The 21293-nt window shown below is 40.3% G+C and overlaps 1 protein-coding gene across 4 annotated transcripts in view; it reads left to right on the plus strand.

Moving 5' to 3' along the window:
* The window catches only part of LOC143026324 (carbohydrate sulfotransferase 5-like), a 162030-nt gene extending 141057 nt beyond the window's left edge, over window positions 1-20973 (plus strand). For all 4 annotated transcript variants that reach the window (XM_076186518.1, XM_076186519.1, XM_076186516.1 and 1 more), the window contains exons 3-4: window positions 11257-12571; window positions 12945-20973. In XM_076186518.1, the coding sequence (XP_076042633.1) occupies window positions 11257-12571; window positions 12945-13287 (1658 nt within the window). In that variant the 3' untranslated portion in view covers window positions 13288-20973. The remainder of the gene's footprint in view (window positions 1-11256; window positions 12572-12944) is intronic.
* The last annotated feature ends 320 nt before the right edge of the window (window positions 20974-21293 follow it).

A 21293-nucleotide genomic window follows, 5' to 3' on the forward strand; every position in this document is an offset into this window, starting at 1 on the left:
TCGGTAACGAAACGTAAATCTGTCTAAATATTTTCTTGTTCATTCCTTTACTTTGATGTTCCACGCGGGTATCGACCTGCTTTTTATTAGTACCATGCCTCCAGCGAGGGCGGGGAAGGCAAAATATTTCTTCTCTCTAGCTCCTCCACAGTCTTTGTTCATGTTCCCACTCCCACTCTACCCAAATGCATCTCTGCAATGTAAAAGGGTAAGACGCGTTTCACTGTCGATTAACAAGGCGGACCCACCCGCATAGCGTTCCTGAGTGACTCACTAAGTGCCTCCCCAGTCAGCGCAACAAAACCTCAAGTCAACTTCTCACTTGTTCTTGGAGTAATCTTCTCTCTGATACAATTCTTGTTAAATTGAATAGCCGCTGACGTTCTGACGATCTGTGTACCTGATCACTTAAAATTGCGAAAAAAACTTTTTTTTCTCATTGTTCAATGTGGAACAGAAGTTTCCGATATTCATTTGAGAACCAGTTGTTGTCACTTGTCTGAATTGTCGTTGCTTTCTCATTGTTTTCGACTGTACGTAAGATCTTTCGACGAGCGTCCTGTACGAAATCTTTAGACCAAAATACTCCGAGTTCGAGTACATATACGCAGTATGTACACACGAGAAAAGTGACCACATTATCATGTTGTTTTTGGAGATTGCATAACAAAAGAAAAGTAGCACTTGAGTCGAACGGGGTACTCCGTAAACCTTACCTCAAATCAACCACATAGGAAGGATATAGAGGCACGTAGTTCCCACCTTTTAGGTAACTTCTTAAATGGTGGGAAAACGAAAAGAAGGGTCTGGTTATTTGTGGTCATAAGTTTTGACAGAAACGAGACATTGTCCTGTTTTTTTTTTTTTTTTTTTTTTATTTTTTTTTTTTTTTTTTTTTTTTTTTTTTTTTTTTTTTTTAAGGCTATCGACCCATAAGGGGGTCATTAAGCCTGGTGTGAAGATCTTCAGTCTCTACGTTTTTTCGTTTTCTTCTATTGCCTGTTCTTCGACACTTACAATCTGCACATAAGCGGACGACCGCAACTAGAACTTGACAAGAGCTATGCAAATACATCTTTATTTTCCAAGTATTTAATATACTTATATATATATATTGTAGTTCTGTAATAATAATAAGACTTATTTTTGTTTACACAATTATATCAACGCTACGATAACGTAAGACATGTTTGTTTAAGTTTGATATACTCGTATCACGGTTTAGAATCGTGTGGGCATCACTTCAGAGAACTCGTACTTCAGTATATCTCCCAGAGAGGAATATGTTCATCACATATCATGTATCTCAGATTGAGTTGTTTTGGAAGGAATTAGACGGGTGGTAAGAAGATTAAAAAAAAAAAAAAAAAAAGTGAAATATGATGAATAGTAAATATGGTGGGAAAAGCCAGGACGGGCAGATTCAGTAACATTCGGTGGAACAGAGGAGGAGCTCACAGAAGTCAACGTTATGTAAGTAAAGTATGGTGACAGGTGTCACTGACTGGAAACCCACACGCCTCCCTCCTCAACACCTCCTATAGATACCTTCAGGAAGAACCTTTGGACTTTTTGGTTGTCTGGGTGGTGTTAGTGTGGATCTGTTTCTACGTCACTGGAGGAGAAAGAGGAGGAAGAGCTGGAAGAAAAGGAGGATGAGGAAGTGGAGTAAGAGGAGGAAGAGGAAGTGGAGTAAGAGGAGGAAGAGGAGGAGGAAGAAGAGGAGAAAGAAGAGGAGGATAAGGAGGAAGAAGAGGTGGAGGAGGATGAGGAAGAAGAAGAGGAGGAGAAAGAGGAAGAAGAGGAGGAGAAGGAAGAAGAAAAAGAGTAGGAAAGGAGGAGGAGGAGGGAAGCAGTCACAGATTGTCAGCTGTTCTTGTGTGAAAAAGAATCTGGGTGGAAACGTTCAAAACTGATAAATACGAAATATATTGAGGCCTGTTCAGAGACTGAGTGATGTGCCCCTAAAATGAGTGTTGAGAGTTTTAGAGGTCGGGTAATTCTTTTGTGTGTGACACCAAAAGAATTTGTAGCAAAATTATTCTACTCCTGACTCTGAAGTACTCTGGCAAAAAATAATAATAATGATAATAATAATAATAATCATATAATTCACCGATAATAAACACACATTAATTCAAATTGGGATAATGTTTAAATGTTCATTTCCTATAACATTAGGAAGTAAATGTCCGTATTTTTGGCATGGAAATAGCACACAAGAAAAAATCATATGGAATTTCATATTCACAAAAAGAAATAAAGCAGTTCTTCTTTTAACATAGAATGGCAAGGCAAAATTATTGACTATCCTGTATTTCAAATTTGTACAAAAACAAATGGGAAAATGTTTGTTGAAGCCATTATTATGGAAAAATCATTTTCTTGTCCTTTCTGGTATAAAAATGGCACACAAAGAAAACTAATGAAAAATATTTAAAATTTTAATATCTTATTCATATCAGCTACCTCAGGCTTTGGAAAAATTATACAGTTTCATTTTTGATACAACAAGCTCAATATCAGACATGTTTGATGTCACCGATACTTAGATTCTGTCTTCAGGATCCAACCGGTTTCTGTATTTTGTTTTTAGGTTTACAAGCGTAGAAAAGCCATCTTCGCAAAGGTAGGTTGTTGCGAAAGGTAGCAGCATTTTAGTTACTTCCAAATGTGCAGTTTTATAAGTCTTTGCAGCTTTTGACAGCCAAAAACTTGAATGGTCACCCTTGGTCTCAAAATCCAAGCTTGTTTCACCGGTGGAACGAAGGTCAATAAGCTCTTCTATCAATCCTTCAAGCTCATCAAGCAAATCAGCCAGTTGACATTGAAAGAGATTCACAACCCAGCTCTGGGAAGTAGACAGAACCTATTCATGTTCGTTTCCCTCACTTAGCACATCCGTTAGCCCCCAAATTTTCAAAATTGTACCATTTGGGGTCATTTTTCCCCGTTCCTCGACCACTGAGTTCGAGTATAGACGGTACGGAAAAGCATTTCCCCGAAGTATATCTCGCAGGTAATCATCGTTGATTTCAAAAACTCATTTGCTTGGAGAAATGATTTAACTGAACTGAAACACTGAAGACTGTGGCAAACATCTCAGGCAGCGTTTCTCAACCTTTTTACCCTTGCGTAACCTTTAAGATAAATTGCATGTCTCAAGAAACCCCTGCACAAAAAAAAAAAAAAAAAACACATATCTTTCTCATTTTATTTTCATCGTAATAATTGGTTAGATAGGATGATGTCTATATTACAGTATTACAATAACCAAGAATATGTCGTGCGTGTTTAATTATATTACGTATATGAAATTAAATAAAAAATCAAAAGTGCATTAGCTTATCTCACTTGTTCTCGCGGAACCCTTAGGGACTTTTTGCGGAACCTTAGGGTTCCGGGGAACCCTGGTTGAGAAACGCTGATCTGAGGCAACTGAGGACCTAATAAAAGAATTTAGATTGCATCAGTTGACCATAAAAGTGTAATATTAAAAACAATAGAATTGTCTGTCTCCATTGTCACCAGTTCTCATGCATGTACAGGTTAAAAAAAAAAGATATATAGCACAGGGTCGAGTCCCTGGCTGTACCACGTTTCAATTTCTGCATGTATGCCTCCTCGAGTTTCTCGATGGTTGATGTATATGTTGTATATATATATATATATATATATATATATATATATATATATATATATATATATATATATATATAAATATATATATTTGCAGGAGTAACCATCAGACAAGATAAACTAACGAAGCCACCCTCACTCTATTTATAAAAGTCAACTAATAGCGAAAGAGGTTCTTCAGTTCAACAGTGTTCCATAAAGTCTCTGCTTCTGCCCGTCGACAGACGACTTAATTCAACTGCAGAAAGTAGCGGGGAGGGGAGGAGGAGGCATACGTTGTGGAGACGAAATGAAGCTTGTGTTCTACGTGGATGGTGCTTGAAGTAATCCGTGAGAAGTGGTACACATGCACGATGGCCTTTGAAGAGCCCAGAGAAAACCATCCTGACGTGGACACGTGACCCAGTGGCCCTTATGTCAACATGTTGAGCAAGAGTCGTGTGGAGGAAAGAACAACAGGTACAATGTGTGTACACACACACACACACACACACACACACACACACACACACACACACACACACACACACACACACACACACACACGCACACGAGTCTTAGTCTGAGTTTATTCCTGGCTGGCTGGTTTCGCAGATATGCTTTTTCAAAGGAACTAGCCAGGAATGAACTCAGACTAAGACTTTGTGTGTTTTGTGCAGGTGTAATGTTGGAGAGTGCATATTATATTATGTATATATATATATATATATATATATATATATATATATATATATATATACATATATATATATATATATATATATATATATATATATGGTGTCCCTCTGTCGCAGCCTACATCCTAACCAAATTGGAACAATGTTGATCGAAAACTTCCCCTCCCCATGTCTTCCTCCCGTCCCTCCTCCTCCTTCTCCTCTCCTCCTTCCTCCTCCCCCACCTCCACCTGCTCTGCCATTATCCCTCCCCTTTCGTCCCTTTCCCAACCCCTCACTTGTTAACTTCTCTATCCCTTTCCTTCCCTCTTCATCCTCCCATCCCTCTTCCTATTCTTTGGTGTGTAAGTCATTTTCTGTCTGTCTGTTTCTGCCTCATTCCTTCATTCTCTCTCTCTCGCTCTCTCTCTCTCTCTCTCTCTCTCTCTCTCTCTCTCTCTCTCTCTCTCTCTCTCTCTCTTTATATGCACTGTGTATCTCTGGGCACGTCAGTGGCGGTCTCATCTTTGCAAAGTCACGAAGTCTAGACCTCTGCTCGATACTGAAGAAGGGGCAAATGGAGGGTGGTGGTGGGGGTGGGGGGGTGAGATTCCAAGAAACGCGTTCAAGACATGAACTACGAGAAATTGGGTTTGAAATGTCACTTGCCGTGACGTCACGGTTTGAAGGCGTGACGTCATTCTTGGAACAGGTGACGTTTCCTGCAGAATTTCTCAAGCTTGATGTGTTTGAATAATTGTTGTTTTGATCACGGCTGCTTGGTTCTCATGAGTTTGGATACCCTTGACCTGTTCACAAGCGTTGTCGTTTTATTCACGTTTTCATTACTGATAACGTGTGACTAGTTTTAAATTTTTCATTCATTATCGAACGCAGTTTTCAGATTATTTCGTAACTGAGAACTTTATTTTCTGAATGATTCAATAATTATGATCATCGAAATAAAAACAAAAAATACCCAGAACTTTTTATCTATCCTATGTCTATGATTAGTGGGTGGCTAGAAGAAGCTACAAATAGTTACAAAAAAAGTTATAATACGTAAACGCATGAATCGAAAAATAACTGTTATTGAAATATAATTGGTTACAATGTGCGTAAATTGGTCATCGATCTAGGTGATAAAAACCAATCAGGAACAGGTTACTATATGACGTAACAGATGGGCGGAGCTTGTGAGGCAAAACTTCCTGGAACGGGACTGAAAGATGTTGTACACTGAACTGGAAGAGGAAAATCTGTTAAAAAGCCAAGTTTGGGTTAATGTCCACATACTTCCTCAGTAGAAAGTTTGTTAAAAAGTCGAGTTTGAGTTAATGTCCATGTCTGCTTATTTTACAGAATCTATACTTCTTCAGTAGAGGGAAAGTCTGTTATAAAGTCGAGTTAGAGTTAATGTCCATGTCTGCTTATTTTACAGAATCCATACTTCTTCAGTAGAAGGAAAGTCTGTTATAAAGTCGAGTTTGAGTTAATGTCCATGTCTGCTTATTTTACAGAATCTATACTTCTTCAGTAGAGGGAAAGTCTGTTATAAAGTCGAGTTAGAGTTAATGTCCATGTCTGCTTATTTTACAGAATCCATACTTCTTCAGTAGAAGGAAAGTCTGTTAAAAAGTCAAGTTAATGTCCAGGCTTGCTTATTTTACAGAATCTATACTTCTTCAGTAGAAGGAAAGTCTGTTAAAAAGTCGAGTTTGGGTTGATGTCCATGTCTGCTTATTTTACAGAATCCATACTTCTTCAGTAGAAGGAAAGTCTGTTAAAAAGTCAAGTTAATGTCCAGGCTTGCTTATTTTACAGAATCTATACTTCTTCAGTAGAAGGAAAGTCTGTTAAAAAGTCGAGTTTGGGTTGATGTCCATGTTTGGTTATTTTACAGAATCCATACTTCTTCAGTGGAAGGAAAGTCTGTTAAAAACTCGAGTTTGGGTTAATGTCTACGTCTGCTTATTTTACAGAATCCATACTTCTTCAGTAGAAGGAAAGTCTGTTAAAAAGTCGATTTTGGGGTCCACGTCTGGTTATTTTACAGAATCCATACTTCTTCAGTAGAAGGAAAGTCTGTTAAAAAGTCGAGTTTGGGTTAATGTCCATATCTAGTTATTTTACAGAATCCATACTTCTTCAGTGGAAGGAAAGTCTGTTAAAAACTCGAGTTTGGGTTAATGTCTACGTCTGCTTATTTTACAGAATCTATACTTCTTCAGTAGAAGTTAGAACCGTATTGTACTTATGGTATTTAACCATCAGATTATTTTTGTTTGTAATTACAGTTGCATGTAATTAAATTACAGCGACAAAATATGGCGACCGGAAAGAATCTGTTCCTGAACGAAACCGGAAGTAGAAAAAGAAATGAAAAATGTCGAACTTTACTGCTACATTCCTCCGCGTGTGTCGCAAGGGCAAAGGAAGATTTGACAACTTAATTTGGAGTTTTGCTTTTGCCGCATTCTACTGTCATGGTCGGTTATTGTCGTTCACATTAAATGACAGCATGAGATGTACTGATAAAAAAATCCAAAAACTTTTCGAATTCTTTCCTAGGAGATACCATTAATTCTTAATGAACAATGACCTAGATAGATTGAACCAAAATGTAATCATTGATCTAAGGTTTGAGGATAAAGGTGATTTATGTCTCATGGGAGTGCAATTTACGCAGACGATGTCATACAGGGTGTTTCAAAGAAAGTTCAAGACATTTAGCAATTATCTCCATAGGCAACCCTAACTTTGAGAATATCGTTAAAGCTAAATTGAAGTGCAACAGTTAGTTCCTTAGCATAAATAGAAATTAATTTACGCATAAGTGGGGAATGTTCTTTGGGTTTATGTTCGTACTATTATGTAGTGAGACTTTTTGTCGTCCTGTAGATAAAGACTGTAGGGCGACAACAGGACTTTCATCTACGGAATGAGAGATAGAATTGGATGAGTGGCTCAGATGCGGGAAATATTTCTAAAAACGTTCGCAGAAATTACGCTAACTTTCCACGGTCACACACACGTGTGTGTGTGTGTGTGTGTGTGTGTGTGTGTGTGTGTGTGTGTGTGTGTGTGTGTGTGTGTGTGTGTGTGTGTGTGTGTGCGTGTATTATATAATATATATATATATATATGTATATATATATTATATGTATACATATATACAGTTGGAAGGGGCAAAGGTAGCTACACGGTGTAAAACCGGCCATTGTCCTTGTTGCATACCTAATTATGACAGGCAGGGAAATAAAACCACCAACTACTGTGTGCTTTGTATAATTCCTCACTTTATTTTGTTTACAAAAACATAATAAGGTATGTAACAAAGACAATGGCCAGTTTTACCATATATGACTATTTTTGGAGGGAGTGAACATGAGGGGACGTCCTAGGATGAGGTGGATGGATGGGGTGAAAGGGGCTTTGTGGAAGAGGGGAATTTCTGTTGAGGAAGGACGGGAGAGGACAGAAGACAGGGGTGAATGGAGAATGGTTGTATATGGATGATGTTGTGATGCATGAGGTGGAATGGGCGGGGGGATGGGGGTGAGATAGTATGTGTGAGCAAAATTTGACGCAGCCCGAAGGGATTTCTCCCCGTCTTCTCCTTTTATGCATGGGGGGACGGAGAGGGGGGGTCGCCGATTTAATGAAGCGGCCTTACTGTGGATGTGCTGTGTCTTGCGGCACTGCTTCTGACCCAGGGCAGTGGACAAGGCTGCAGGGATGACCCGTCATCCAGGAGGTGCTAAGATAAGAGGGAGGGTGGAGGGGTGTGGAGTGTATTCAGGGATGGAATGGGTGGGAATGATTTTATGCCTTTTCCTTTTTGGCTACCTCCCTTGTAAGGGGGAAAAAGCCTTGTTATATGTATGCATGTATATATATATATATATATATATATATATATATATATATATATATATATATATATATATACATACATATACATACATATACATACATATATTATATATATATATATATATATATATATATATATATACATATATATATGGATATATATGGATATATATGTATATATATATATATATATATATATATATATATATATATATAAACACACATACATTGCTCGTGGCATTGTGCAATAGGAAATTGTATATATGAAGTGTGCGAACTGGCAAAGACAACAGAGCGCGGATTCGGATCCTGGCTGTGGCACACACAAAGTAATTAAATTAGTTTCGTCGGCGACTGCTGCGAGTGGGCAGCGGGCACGGTAAGGGGTCGAACCCTCGTGCGTGTTCAGGAGTGATTTCACTGCCCGATCCGCCATTCAGCCCAAGAACGCCGTTCACACGAGGAAATTGATTTGGACTCAGTTACATAACGGCAACACCACCGCCAGTGTTTACGTAAGCAGGTATTTGTATGTACATCATACATACATACATACATACATACATACATACATACATACATACACACACACATATATATATACTGTATATATATATATATATATATATATATATATACATACACATATATTATATATATATATATATATATATATATATATAATGTATATACATACATGCACATATATAATGATAAAATAAAATAACATAGGAAAAAATGTAAATAAGAACTTACGTAACATAACAATCCAATCAGACTGTTCCTTTCATAGTTCGCCATCCATAATAGAAAGAGATGAAGTATAATAGAAGGTAAAATACAATGAATAAATAGATAAATTGATAAATAAATAAATCATGAAAATGTAGCATGGGAGGGACAAAAAAGACGAACCATGGACAGGGTTCACAACACAGGATATTAACCATATATATATATATATATATATATATATATATATATATATATATATATATATATATATATATATATTATGTGTGAATGTATGTGTGTGTGTGTGTGTGTAGCCTCATATTGGCTGATAACGGTCTTCTCATATATCTCTCTGGGAAGAAACGTTGGACTGTTGTCTGCGTTGCCGTTAGTGGAAACTGGTATCTGTGGTATCGGCTTATAGTAATAGAAGAAATGCAGTCATCAGAGGTCAGCTCTCCTTTTGTGAAAAGTTCAAGGAAAGACAATGTCTTGGGTCCAGTTATGCATGGAAACTTAATTTTCTTTCATTAATATTTAGAAGAAAAAAAGTCCGTTACATATTAACGAACGAAGGTTAAATTTTCATGCATAACTTTGTTGCAATTAAGTTTCACAAGTAAATGTTGTGCGTTCTATTAAAGGAGCATTATGCGCTCGTGGGTTAAGGTAAAGGAGCTGACAAGTTTCAAGGACGGGTGGTAGGGAGACGATTCTCTCTGACGTCCATGTTGCTGGACCACCAGTTGCAAATAGTCATTATGGATCTCACTATGAGGAGGATATCTACCTGGTAACATTTAATGTCGTTCAAAACTTTAATTTAGAGAACATGTCGTCTTCAATTCTAAAAAGCCAGTATGCTTCTTCTCTCTTTCTTTGTAGACTTTGAAGTTGTCTTAGTCATGTTATTATTCCACCTGTTTGATTTGGACCTTCCGATGAGGAATTAAAGGCACTACCCTTGTAGCCTTCTTTTAAGCCTTTAGACGAAAGTCTTCGCTGCCTTCGTTGCTTTCATAAACTTCACATCTACAGTATTATTTTGGAACCGGCTTATTTGTTAAGGTCGTCTAAACTCGTTGTTCTCAACCTTTTATCCCACCGCTGACACCACTTTCACCCCCGTCACTTCCGGTTCCCGTGTCTCTCCGTAATTACTGGTTTAATTCTGTTTACTGTTCCCTTATATTGTTTTGTATTTCTTTCATTTTCAATTTCTTTCCGTCACTTTTCTTAAGTTTGTATGTCTTTCAGAAGTTCTTTTTGTAGAGACAAATAATATTTCTCAATGGGGGTGAATTAAATGTAGTTAAATTTTCTCTTCGTTTCTTCCGAATTTTACAGTTGACAATTTACACCAAGGGACTCCCCACCTGGGATCCTCAATCCACTCACTAAGTCACTTCTGCTCCGACGTCACTACCTTATCCATCCAATGATCTTTACTTTTACAAATAAGTGCCTCCCCCAAGGGCGTGACTTTTCTCCCATGTACTAATTAATATTTTCTCCTCCTCCACCCTTCTCCAATCAGAAAGACTGTTACAACGTCTTAAGCAATACTGCTTACACAAGCAATCTCGACATCGAGGCAGGAAATGGCTTAGTTTACATATTGTCACATCAGCATTAAAATCTGTACCCTAGCGGTTGTTTATAAACTTTAGACGGTGAGCGAGATTATGCAACTCCTTCGCTGCTTATGTTTACCAAATATCTAACTCGTAAAAATTAAATTCTCGCCATCTACCCCTCTATCTACCTTACATGTCTACCTTTATCTACCACCCTCTTACACAAACTGGCATCTATGGACCACAGTTTCCAAAGAGTTTCCCAAACGGATACACAAACCGAAATCTAATGTCAGTTAGTAGATGCATAACGTTTAATTCGGTATGGAAAAGCCCTGCAGAAGGTTGATAAACAACACTACATAAGTATGGGAGACATGAGGAAACAGGTTGAGAACCCTTGCTCCAAACCAGCGTTTCTCAACCAGGGTTCCCCGGAACCCTTAGGTTCCGCAAAAGTTCCCTAAGGGTTCCGCGAGAACAAGTGAGATAAGCTAATGCACTTTTGATTTTTTATTTAATTTCATATACGTAATATAATTAAACACGCACGACATATTCTAGGTTATTGTGATAATGTAATATAGACATCATTCTATCTAACCTATTATTACGATGAAAATAAAATGAGAAAAATATGGCATATATAATTTTTTTTTCTCAGGGGTTCCTTGAGACATGCAATTTATCTTAAAGGTTACGCAAGGGTTAAAAAGGTTGAGAACCCTTGCTTTAAACAATGCACATATCTGACCATCTTTTGTTGTTTGCAGAAGAGAACCCGTCCTTCCTTCGGAGACGCATCAACAATGAAGAAACGACACAGAGAGGGCTGCAACCGGAGCACACGCTTGTTCACCAGCACCACTTCGACCAGAGGCTGGAACAGGAATTGGGGACTTCAGAGCGGCAACATGATGGAGAGGAGCCGCCGCTGGTCCCAGTCCCCGACAACACGAAATTGACGGAAGACCGTAACGTGCCACAGGACGATAACCATCTTCCAGTTCAGCAGCAAGAAGAGACAAAGCATCAGGACCAGCGGCTGGAACAGCTAGAGGAACAGCAGGTGGGAGGCCAGGAGAACCAAGAGCCGGTGCTTCAACAACAGGAGCCTGAGAGGCAGGATGACCAACACCAGAATCAACTTCCCACTCAAGTCCAACAGCAGCCTGAGTCTCAGCAACCCCCGAAAACTTCAGAGGATCCACCCGTTGTCCAACTTACTCAAACTCAGACCAAAAGCGACAGCAGCAGCACCGCCAGAAATCCCGATGTGGCTTCCAAGCCGAGGAAGGAGATACCTCCGGTACCGCAACCTCATTTGAACGCCATGAAGCAGCGAACTGGATACCGGGGTTCCCCGATGTGGGACAACTTACCCGATATAAGAAACTACGCCGACTTCCTTGCCATGGGCCAGATGATCCTGAGCAACCGCATGCGGATGGAGTTCAGGCGCGGAGGACTAAAGGACATCAACTTCGAGATCGGGAAACCAGTACCACCGAAGTCGGCGCGGCGAGTGCTCCTCCTGAGCACTTGGCGGAGTGGGTCGACTTTTCTGGGTGACCTGGTTAAATCATATCCAGGTACCTTCTACAGCTTCGAGCCGCTTCACCATCTCCTCAAGAACCTTCACCTCCAGGAAGGCCCCTTGGTAGAGAACGTGACCTCGCTAATCCGGGACATCTCCACGTGCAACCTAGAACCGCATGATGAATATGTCTCCTACATGCGCAACTATACATTCCTGATAGAACACAACGCTCGCCTGTGGTCCGTGTGCCTCCGGAACCGCGACCTCTGCTTTGACAAGACCTTCATCTCGCGAATGTGCTCGCTGATGCCCGTCAACGTGATGAAGACGGTGCGGATGGGGCTACAGCCGGTCTTGCCCTTGCTCAAGGACCCCGAACTCAACATGTACGTGGTGCAGCTAGTGAGGGACCCGCGCGGATCCCTCCACTCCCGCATGAAGCTGTCTTGGTGCAAATCGAAAGCGTGCAGCGACCCCGCCACCGTCTGCAATGACCTTTTCTATGATTTACAGCTCTCCAAGGTCGTCAGTCAGCAGTTCCCTGACAGGTAGGCGAGCTATGGTTACTTATGCATTACTACTGAATAAACTTGTCCCTCAACCGGTAAGTAAACGGTTTCCGTTTGTTGTTGGAGGAGCTGATGGACTATCACTTTCTTTTTGAAGGAACTTTTCAATCACCAGCTGGGTCTTTGTAGTGATAAGGCTTTGTTGTTCCCCAAGTAAGTAGGCGTGCAGTGCTTCATCTTAAGAAGGGGAAACATCTACTCACGGACTAGAAGGGAGGGGCTGAGTAGCTATCATCGTCTTTGAAACGAATCTTGGCAACTTTTTTTTTATAAACAGCTGCCTCTGTCTTCAATCGTGAAAGAGAACGTTAAAGCTCTATTTCCGTTACTCACGAGTTGTTTTGTATTGCAGGTACAGAATGCTCCGGTATGAGGACCTGAGCATGGAGCCCGAGTCCGTAACCCGCGACCTCTTCAAGTTCCTAAACCTCTCCTACCACTCCGAAGTGGACAAGTTCGTCAAGACGCACACGTCCGTCAAAAAGAAATCGTGGATGAAAGGAGCACGGCGGGGGAACGCCTATACGACCTACAGAGACTCCAAGACAACGGCCACTGCGTGGCGAGGAGCCCTGAACTACTCGAGCGTCGCCGAGATTCAACGCGTGTGCGCAGAGCCTCTCAAACTGCTCGGCTACCGGATCTTCCAGACCGAGGAAGAATACCAAGATGAGAGCTTATCTGTGATTTTATGATGTCTGCTTCCGGGCACTATTTCGGGATGTGTTCACAGACCACAGAGAGCCTGGTGGGCAGAATGGGGCAGGAATGCCCTGGAGGGAGGGCCCACGTTCTAGTGGATCCTATAGAAGTGGACACGTGGGGAGGTGAAGACTAGAAGACTGTAGTTTGCCCGTATGGGTATGAATGGGATGAGGGTGAGGAAGATGTGGACAAGAATGAGGACGCTGGCACTGTGAGGTGGTCACTACCAGTCAGATGTCAGTAGAAAGATCCTACCATCGCGTCGGCCGGCGTCGGAAAGTTTCTATCGCCTGTCCGTTGTAGGACTGACGACAGACGCTTCTGTCTTCCCCACCCCGCGTCTTCTTGACACATGTGTGTGTGTGTGTGTGTGTGTGTGTGTGTGTGTGTGGTTTCATATGTTTTGTGTGCGTAGTGTGTCGCCAGTGATACTACTGATGAATTTAGAATCATGACAATGATTATGATTATGATGAGTATGACAAGAATTATGCCAATGAAGCTGCGGTCATGCAAACAAATGGATCCAAGGTTTTAGCTGTCGATATTGATCTTTGGAGATCAGTGTGTGTTATTTTTTTTTAATCTGATTGCACCGTGTTGGTAAAGAAACTCAATGAAGATAAGTGTGAGTTATTTTTCTTGATCTGATTGTGTTGAATTGGTAAAGAAGCAATGGAAACCATTATGTTTTTTTTCTTGGTCCGTGTCGAATTGGGAAGGATTGTTTTAGGTATTCATTTGAGTATCTATAATTATTATTGCTTTGAGATACATGTTTGTAATAAGAATTTGTGATGAATATGTTTAGAATATTATTTAATGCATAATATTTATTTATTTTAGAATGTAAACTAAATCTTGAGGTTTTAAACTAACCTTTCATAGTGTTGAACATTGCACCACGGTAATTTTTTTCGTCTGTATTCATTTGATATTGCATGTAATCGATTGATATTTTAAATAAACGGTGTAATTGTTTATACTGTGATGGCAAGTATAGCATTTGTAAATGAGTAAAAAACTTTTTCATGGAAATGGCTAGTTAAAGATACATCGTTTTTATAAAAGCATTGGAAAGAAATATTACAAAGAAAAAATCGCCATTAGTCGCGGAGAAATTTTTGTGAAAGTGAATTTTATATGCTCTGGTGTGTCTGTCATTGTTGGTATTTGCTCTAGACTTTGCCACCAGATGGCATAATGAGGACAGCGTTGGCCGTTTGTTTGAATTCTGTGTCTGTGTGAACAGCAGGTCTGTCTGCTGTAGTTATGGTCTGGTTCAGTATCGGTGACATTGGTAATACACTGACAGGTGTGACCGTAGCTCGAAAGTCGTAGGATAGATGGCTAAAGAGTCGAGCTCCCTTAGGGCTTTTGGTAACCAGAAGTCCTACCCGGGGCTTAAGTGGTTACAGTCCTTATGGAACTGTAATGTAGTATGTATTGTGAGATGTGGTTTGTGGTTTATATCCGGAACCATGTGGTTTATATCCGGAACTGAGAAAGTTGGCAGCAGGACACCGATAAAACTATGGAACACACACACACACACACACACACACACACGCACACATACGCATACACTTGATCTAGCAACTTTGGAAGAAAGAGGAAAAAAAAAGGGGGACATGATCTGAGTGTTCAGGTTATGGAAGTAAACAAAGCTGTTTTGGTCTGAGATGTGAGAGCGTCGCGAGGTTATAGGAATAAACTGAAGATCATTTGTCTAAAAGATGTTAAGAAACACAGATTTCCATGCAAACATAAACTTCTGGAGTAGCCTAGATGATGTGGCCCAAGATACAACCATAAACGATTTCAAAATTATGTATGATTGTTGGAGAAAGAGATGGGACGACATAAGCGTAGTTCCTTTTCTGAACATTACAGATAGGCACACACACACACACACACACACACACACACACACACACACACACACACACAAACGTAAATGACAATGTGAAATGGTGTGTGCGAGTGTGAAAGTATATGAAGGATAAAATTAATTCTTTAACGGTTCTCGAAATTTCTTGGACGATTTTGGCGTTCTGGTAGCGTTTTCTATTGCGAACGGTTTGAGTCTTACATACACAGCTTTGGCAATACGAGTTACCCGTTCTCACAAATGAAGCCACTTGCTCAAGGCATTGCACAAAGGGTAGCACATCTTCAAATTTACCGGGGATGTAGTCTTGCAGTGTTTATGGAAGAGAGAGCCCACTGTAAAGACCCACGCTTCCAGTCTGAGATGTTGCTTTGATGGCGTCAGCGGATAATAGTACCAAAGTTCCACAGGAAACCAGCTGTCTTCTTGGGTTCCCACGTGAAGTTCCTTCAGCTCAGATATGTTTTGTTTATCTGAGTGGATTTAGGAAACTCTTCACGCTGCTTGATGTAGCAAGATTTTTTTTTTTTTTTTTTTCTGGTGAATGGAGTCTGGGATGCAAAAACGTTTCTTCGTATTCCCGAGAAGCTCAAAACAACTTCACTTCTTCCCTATGGGAGACTATTTTCATAGATTCATGTTCCAGCTTATCTTTCTAATCTATCTCGTGTCTTATAATCTACGAATATGTTGAGGATTCCCAAGTAACGCAATGATTCTTGATGACGCCGTTGCCATATCTGGCGACACCGTCGTGTCTTGAAGACCTCTCTATTGGACAATCCAGACAACCACACACTCGGCTTGGTTATCTGAGTTCCTTTCCGTAAATCCATTTGTTCCCGGCGATTTACAGTATATAACACAAAGGCACAAGAGTTGGAGCGATTGGAACTCATCTATTCTTTTGAAGTCGTTAAAATCTCCTTGATGGCTTGACCTAAGCGATGTGACGAAAACTAGATGTTTCGAGTTTACTTCAGTGCATTTCATATATTACTAGTTTCTAATATCAGAGCGTAAAAGAGGAATGAAACTTTTAACAAATAAAGCGAACTGCCTGCTAGGCTAAGCTAGTGAGATTGCCAAGACTTCCTCACTTGAAAGAAGTAACAAAATTATATAAGGATTCCGAAGCGATATTTATCAATCGTAACCAATTACTGTGATGTTGTGTGTTCAGCTGTCAGCAAGACCAGTGTAGACGACAAATAATATATCCTTTTCATATCACTCTACTCTTATAACATTTTTAATGGGGGAAAAATGTCGAAATGCGAAACTCTTAAGTATATATTCTCTCACCAACAGTTCTCATGGAAACACTCTTCCAAGCAATAATTAACAATGTGTTTGGTATAGTAGTACCAATATTACTTCAGAACAGAGGTCACTATAACGCAGACACTACTGTAATATTAAATTCATTACTACTGCAGATATAAGAACCATTGCAAACCTTTGGTCAATCACGAATATGTAATTACAGAGCAGGTTTTCCTAGTGTTCGAGTCGCTGTTAAAGGGTAACAGACAATTTCACAACTACCACTGCTGTAGATTCTGCCATAACTCTTCCATAACGTTTATGTCACTTTGGTATATGTCACAACACTAGTCACTGCAGCACTAGTCACTCAAGCACTAGTCACATAAAAGTTGGGCAATGGGACAAACACGTAACACAAATTTGACACAGTATTTGTGAATATTGGTCTTTGGTTGCGACAAGAAGAGCACATATCCATACGCGCATAAACTACGCCTTTGTATCACGTCTTGAGTACCATCACATTTTTCTTAATTATATTTTTCACACTGCAGGTTGTGGTCACGTGATGAGGAATTTATATCAACGACTTCATGTGCATATTTGTAAATATGATCTTCTATAATAGTATATAATCTTCAACAATAGTCCCGGATGCAACCACCACACAGTAAAACATAGAACACATCATACTACAATGCCCCATACTGGCTATCCCTAGACAAGAATACAATATCTCTTCTGTGACATGATCTCACCCAGAGGCTATCAGTGGTTTCCTGGAGGCCGTGGGTCTTCTGCAAGAGAGACCAGGGGCAACGGATTGATTGATATACAAAAGTACTTGTCTCGGGACTGTCTATCACACGCCTTATTTATGTATCGTTGTGTCTTGTCATCAGTACACCGTTTAATACTTGCTGGGTTAGATTTGTGTGCGAGATACTATGAAAGCGATACTTTACGAGCCCATGTGGGTTACGTGAAGTTGGTATGTGAGGTTTCTTTTTAGAATTAATGTTTCAATTACATTAGAGATGGTGGAGTGGAGTAGGTGCGGTAAGGGGCTGGTTGTTCTGGTAGTTTGGTCTGGAAAGTGGGCTTATGGTCTTTTCCGAAATTGATGAAGAGGTGTTGTGGATCAAGACGATATTGAACACAATGCCATCACCTAAATGGATATTGGATTTAGGTGGTTCAGATGATGGTTTGGAATCTTCTAAGATCCTTGCGTGTTCATTAGGTTCTTGATAGCATCTGCTTTTGTTAGAGAAATGTAGGTTAACATGTATCTGGGATTATGCTCTTTCTGTCATCTATTATCTTGATGTTCTCTGTTCTTATAGATTTAAAGCTTATTTTGAAATAGTGGTTGTGTAGTACAATATTGCTTAGTTGTTTGGAAAATGATATCTCAATCTGGCAATTTTCATAGTCTCGCGGATGGAAGAAAAGCTAGCTCTCTAATTTTTATAATTTCTTGATGAAAACTCAGTGTTTTGCATCATATACCATATTTGTGTCTATCTTTCTCCCAGTTTTTGCTTTCTTGTTCTGTAACAACTTTTGTCATTTACTTTCTTCGTGGTTGTAGATGTTTCAGGTCCTGTTCTTTTGAATCGTTATTATTTTTTTTTTTTCTAAGCCTGACTCTTTTCTTTGTCTCCTTCACTGGCCGTTAAGAGGGTGTCGATGGTCTGGTAGCTCAATTGGAATTGTGCTGGTCTCGCATACGCTTAGTTGTGGGTTCGAATCCCGCACTTATCTCTGATTCCCGGTAGTGGCTGTTACCTGCCCCAACAGACCATAAACCGCATAGGGCAGATGTGGCGGCTTCGGCCGCAGCTTCGCGCCTCCTGGCGTATGCTCTTCACTTTTTATTTTCCATGTGATCTCCCCTCCAACTTCACCAATGGACTGAAACTGACCCAACTGGAAGTTCCTTCCTCGTTATGTACTCAGTTCTTTGTCTGTCCTTCCTGTCACCTTTACGGACGGGTTAAGACTATATTAATCCTGTCTGTCTTTTCCTCAGACGCATTTGTATCCCCCTGTCCTCGTCCACCACCAGTCCTGCCCACACAAGTTCCACCCATTTCCTCTTACTCCCGAGTCCCATCGTCAACTACCATTCTCACCCGTAGTTCCCGTCTCACACATACTCCTCTCCAACCGTACCCACTTCAGACCTATCTCCCCAACCTCCAGCTATTTTCAGCGTTGTTTTCGAGTCCGTCCAGACATTTTGTAAAGACCTAAGCCGACTGTACCCTAGGCCTAGTCCAAGGCTACCATCGAAGCTGCCCAGATTCGTCGTTAAATGGGTTCTGCCCACGTCCCTGGCACCACTGCCTCTGTGAGCGTTTTTCCTGACCTCATGGGCCAAACCAGGAGGGTTTCCATCCATATCTCTTCACCCCCTTCCAGACACCGTTCTGGGTCTTCCCAGTTCCTCAGACTCCATTTCCAGGAACAGGCACCTTCTGGGCGCATTCTCTCTGGAAACAGCATTCCAGACAGAGGTTATTTTCACCGAGTATAGTGAAGTATCTGATTCCATGTTACAAACATGATTTGTTTTTATCTTGTTCTTGTCTTAAAGTTCCTTGGTATGTTTGACACTGCCTACATAAATGCGTGCGCATGTGCACACACGCACACACACACACACACACACACACACACACACAATGAGAATATACAGCAGTGGTGTGGTTTCCTCACAAAATGAAGATTAAAAACAAAATTGAAAGAATATCAAAAACAGCGACCGAATTTTATGCCAACTTTGCAGATAAACCATACAAGGAGCGATCAGAAAATTTGAAACTGCCATCATTAAAAGAAAAAAGAAAGAAGTGACATGATTTGCTGGTTTGGGTTTAGAGGGCCTCAAGAGGACATAGGATCAAATTGAAAAAGGCCAAATGTCTGAAAAAATATATATTTTCCTGTAACGATTCGTCTATGAATAGCCTAGTGGGTGATGAGAACCAAGCTACAAACGAATTTAGAGCTAGGTATGATCGACGGAGAAAAAGGGACGGTATTTCACGAGCAAAGGTACTTTCTTTTGACTACAATTAGGTAAACATAACTAGATAAGCGCGCGTGCGCACACACACACACACACACACATTATCCTCTGCTTAGCACTTATGTGACCTGCCACCCAACCTTTTTTCAGTGACTCCGTTTCAAACTTATCAAGTAAATTCACCTTATAGCGTTCACTGCAATGTGTTAACGACCCAAGGTTCCTCTGAAAGATTCATAGTTTCTTTCTGCCATCAATGGATTAGATGTTTGTTTTGGCTGTAGACAGACGATTTTATCAAGCCTTTGGGAACAACCGTTTGCATAGCAGAAAGGTTAATGTCTGGATGAAATCTCGTATGTGCCTTTGCCGTACTCTTTCTCATCAAAATGCTCAACTTAATGAGAGTCCGTTTCTTTCTTCTTACATCGACCTCCCCAATTATGTGTCTTCGCTAAGGGAAATCGTCTGGAGTATTTGCATGAACAGAACTTCATAAAATATGCGCTTGAATGTGTGCTAGGAAGCGTTGCGCAATTTCCTCAAGACTTACTCTCTTGTTCCTACCGATCCAGTGACAAGACGAAGTCGAGACGACTGGAGATGGGTTGGAATGCAGTGGACGATCAACAACGTTTACGTGTCTTGCTGTGCCCTATTTGCGTTCCGAAACACTTTGCTGTTACGTCTTTCTGCCCGTAATAACTGGATGAACCGACAATAACGGTCACTGGGCAAGAGACAAATGCCGTAGAAAACGGAAGTATCTATCTACGCGGGGAATTGGGTGGGGGATAATACTCTTCGAGAAAATGTTAATTTGTGACCATAAAAAAACAAACCGTTATCACCATCAATACCTGTCATATTGGGAAAATAAGTGAATTTGAAAATCCTAAACGTGTGGGTAATAATTTTCTTAGTTGATAATGTTGACTCTCGGTGTTGTCGTACGAAATCGAATATTCAACAGGATAACAAAATCAAATTAAACCAATAAGAACGATATCAGTGAAATAAACACTTTATAAATGTTTGACATTATACTTGTATAAGGTTTATGTACGATAACATTAAACTTTTATACTATACAACGAAATAGACATAAAATGTATTCCTGTGCCTAATTCACATAAGCGTAATAATTCTGACATATCAAAATTGAATCATTATAGGAAATTTGATTACGAAAACTATTCGCATCCGCTAATTATGACAATTTATTCTTTTACATTATGTTATGTAATGTTGAAATATGAAAGACAAATGCGTGTCAAGATGGTGAGGTAAACACAGAAAACGGCTGCAGTTGTTATTCTCTAACATTTCTTCTTTAATAAGGCATTATCACACTGGGCTAATTTTCCTCCGACTGTTGGAGAATCTTATATGCTGGGGGAGAATAATCTTCCTCCAGCATATCAAATGACATTATATGTAAATTATTGAGAAAACAAAATAGTTTGCCCATAGAGATTTCACGGCTCTGGAGGTGTGCTGTACCGCCGATTAATCGGAGGTTGGAGAAAGAATAGCCCAGTGTGATACTCCTTTAACCACGACTTCATCAGCGATACGGAAACCGTATGTCTACCGACTTTTCGCCGTGTGCCGTCCAAAACGCGACGTCGTGCTCTCAAATAACCATGGATGTTTATGGACACTTTTATACGTGTCCGTGACGTGTGAAAGCGTCCATAGACATCCACAGTTATTTGCGAGCACGACGTCGTGTCGTGGACGGCGCACGGCGTAAAGTCGATGCGTGTGAAACGAGCCTAAGATGTCAGATATTGTGA

This window comes from Oratosquilla oratoria, chromosome 6, assembly GCF_046742065.1.
Source record: "Oratosquilla oratoria isolate Oo_2021 chromosome 6, ASM4674206v1, whole genome shotgun sequence".
Lineage (NCBI taxonomy): Eukaryota > Metazoa > Arthropoda > Malacostraca > Stomatopoda > Squillidae > Oratosquilla > Oratosquilla oratoria.